Raw genomic sequence first — 2,500 nt, 5'->3', positions numbered from 1 at the left:
GAGATGACCTGTGTTTCTTACAGATGAGTGGAGAAGGCAGCACGGTCGAAGGCTTCTATATACGCCTACATCACGTCTCTCGAGAGCACCATCCATCCACCGCCCAGGTCACGGCAGCCGGGGCCAAACCACGACCCAAAGGTCAGTCAGGTCATGGTAATACTTCTCCCAGGTTAAGTCTCAGTAATACTTCTCCCAGGTTGTCCTACAACAAAAATCATCAGTGTTAAAGGTTAGGAAACTATGACAATAATCAAAATAATAATTACAATACAAATACTAGCAGTAGTAATCATCAGATGGTTAATTGGGTTTTAAAATCCATCGACTACACGAGGATCATTACGGCTTCATGTCACACGTTCACCACCGGTCAAGAATACTTTAATAAAACCTGTTGTAGACATTAATTAAAGTATCAGCGTATGTAAACAACAAAAAAGTCACAATACTGTGACTGGAACGATACGCAAATAACCCGCACATAGAAGTGAAGAGCTTACGACGACGTTTCGGTCCAGCTTGGACCATTTACAAAGTCACACCGTGACTTTGTAAATGATCCAAGTCGGACCGAAACGTCGTCGTAAGCTCCTCTCTTCTATGTGCGGGTTATTTGTGTATCAGCGTATGTACACTGAGAAATATGTACCTCTCGGTGTATATACACTGAGGAATATGTACCTCGTGGTGTATATACACTGAGAAATGTGTACCTCTCGGTGTATATACACTGAGAGATATGTACCTTGATGTGCATATACACTGAGAAATATGTATCTCTCGGTGTATATACACTGAGAGATATGTACCTCGAGGCGCATATACACTAAAAGTAATAACACTTGACAGTGTATATACATTGAGAGACATGCCCCTCTTGGTATATATATATACCAAGATACATACACATCTTGGTGTATATACAGAGAGACATACACTTCGCGGTGTGTATAACCATATGTTTTATTGGTAAGAATACTTGTTGACACTGGTGTCGTACACTAGCCTGGGTGATGCCACGGACCGCGGGAGAGACAGGGAATTCTACGGTAGTGACGGTGTTGAACGCTGGTCCTGGTGCTTCCTCGTACGTGCTGCACGGCCTCTTCCACTACCGTGCCTACACCGTATTTCTCGTGCCCTTCTTCAAGACTTTCGAAGGTCACCCGTCCAACAGCCGGACCTTCGAGACTCCGGAAGCAGGTGAAGACCAGGTGTTTGCGCGCGTGTGTGTATGTGTGTGTGTGTGTGTGTGTGTGTGTGTGTGTGTGTGTGTGTGTGTGTGTGTGTGTGTGTGTATGTGTGTGTGTGTGTGTGTGTGTGTGTGTATTAACATACCTTTAAAACGAAGATTTTGCATGAAATGTTCCATATTCCATCCAATCCTTTACCTCCAAAAGACTCTTTATTCTCACTCAGTTTTAAGTAACGCCAAATGAAAAAAACGAGTTTATACTTGTATTTCGTTGAAACTAAAACATTTTGCTGTACGTGACACCACGAGAATAATAATAATAAAGAAGAAGAATACTTTTATGCTCTATTTAATCCACTCTTGCGGCCACTTTGCTTCTCTCTACGTAAATATGGTGTGTGTGTGTGGGACAAAGGGTTCACTTGAGCCTGCACGAGTGTGCAAGGTGACTCTCAGATTGGCTTCGTTCTGGGGGAAGAAGGTTCAGGGCTGCCGAGGATGCTTTTTACACAGTCTGAAACTGAACACTGGTGAGGCGTGATTTCCTGGTTGCACATCCTCTCTTCCTCTCCGTCCTCTCTCTCTCTCTCTCTCTCTCTCTCTCTCTCTCTCTCTCTCTCTCTCTCTCTCTCTCTCTCTCTCTCTCTCTCTCTCTCTCTCTCTCTCTCTCTCTCTCTCTCTCTCTCTCTCTCTCTCTCTCTCTCTCTCTCTCTCTCTTTCTCTCTCTCTCTCTATCTATTTATCTATCACTCTTTTTCTGATGCTCTTATGTGTATCGTAAGTTGCTTGGAATGGTACACATGTGTCTCAGTTATAAGGTACATAGCTATACATACCTGTCTCGGTAAGATACATTGATACACACATGTGTCTTAGTAACGTACATAGCTGCGCACACGTGCCTCAGTAATGTAGGTAGCACAGGCACCTCGATACAGACATATTGTTTATAATATGCAAGTGTACGTATGTATACTGTAGTTACCTCGTTGTAAGATGGCAGTTTATTCTGTAGTGACTGTACTAACTGTACTGACTGTACTGACTGTACTGACTGTACTGACTGTACTGACAGTACTGGCTGTACTGGCTGTACTGACTGTACTGACTGTACTGACTGTACTGACTGTACTGGCTGTACTGGCTGTACTGACTGTACTGACTGTGCTGACTGTACTGACTGTACTGACTGTACTGACTTTACTGACTTCTCTGATTGTACTGATTGTACTGACTGTACTGACTGTATTGACTGTACTAACTGTACTAACTGTAGTGACTGTACTGGCTGTACTGACTGTA

At 43.4% G+C, this 2,500-nt stretch overlaps 2 protein-coding genes across 2 annotated transcripts in view; one reads left to right on the top strand and one right to left on the bottom strand.

Annotated features, from left to right (window-relative positions):
- LOC138852579 (uncharacterized) overlaps positions 1-144 on the bottom strand; it is a 21,179-nt gene extending 21,035 nt beyond the window's left edge. The window contains exon 1 of the mRNA XM_070084184.1: positions 22-144. The gene's annotated coding sequence lies outside the window, so the exon portion shown is untranslated. The remainder of the gene's footprint in view (positions 1-21) is intronic.
- The window catches only part of LOC128687454 (roundabout homolog 2-like), a 437,018-nt gene that overhangs the window by 324,326 nt on the left and 110,192 nt on the right, over positions 1-2,500 (top strand). The window contains exons 9-10 of the mRNA XM_070083865.1: positions 24-141; positions 1,009-1,206. Coding sequence (XP_069939966.1) covers positions 24-141; positions 1,009-1,206 — 316 coding nt within the window. The remainder of the gene's footprint in view (positions 1-23; positions 142-1,008; positions 1,207-2,500) is intronic.

Source organism: Cherax quadricarinatus, chromosome 11 (genome assembly GCF_038502225.1).
Source record: "Cherax quadricarinatus isolate ZL_2023a chromosome 11, ASM3850222v1, whole genome shotgun sequence".
Taxonomy (NCBI): Eukaryota; Metazoa; Arthropoda; class Malacostraca; order Decapoda; family Parastacidae; genus Cherax; species Cherax quadricarinatus.
This window is presented reverse-complemented; position numbering and strand designations above follow the sequence as displayed.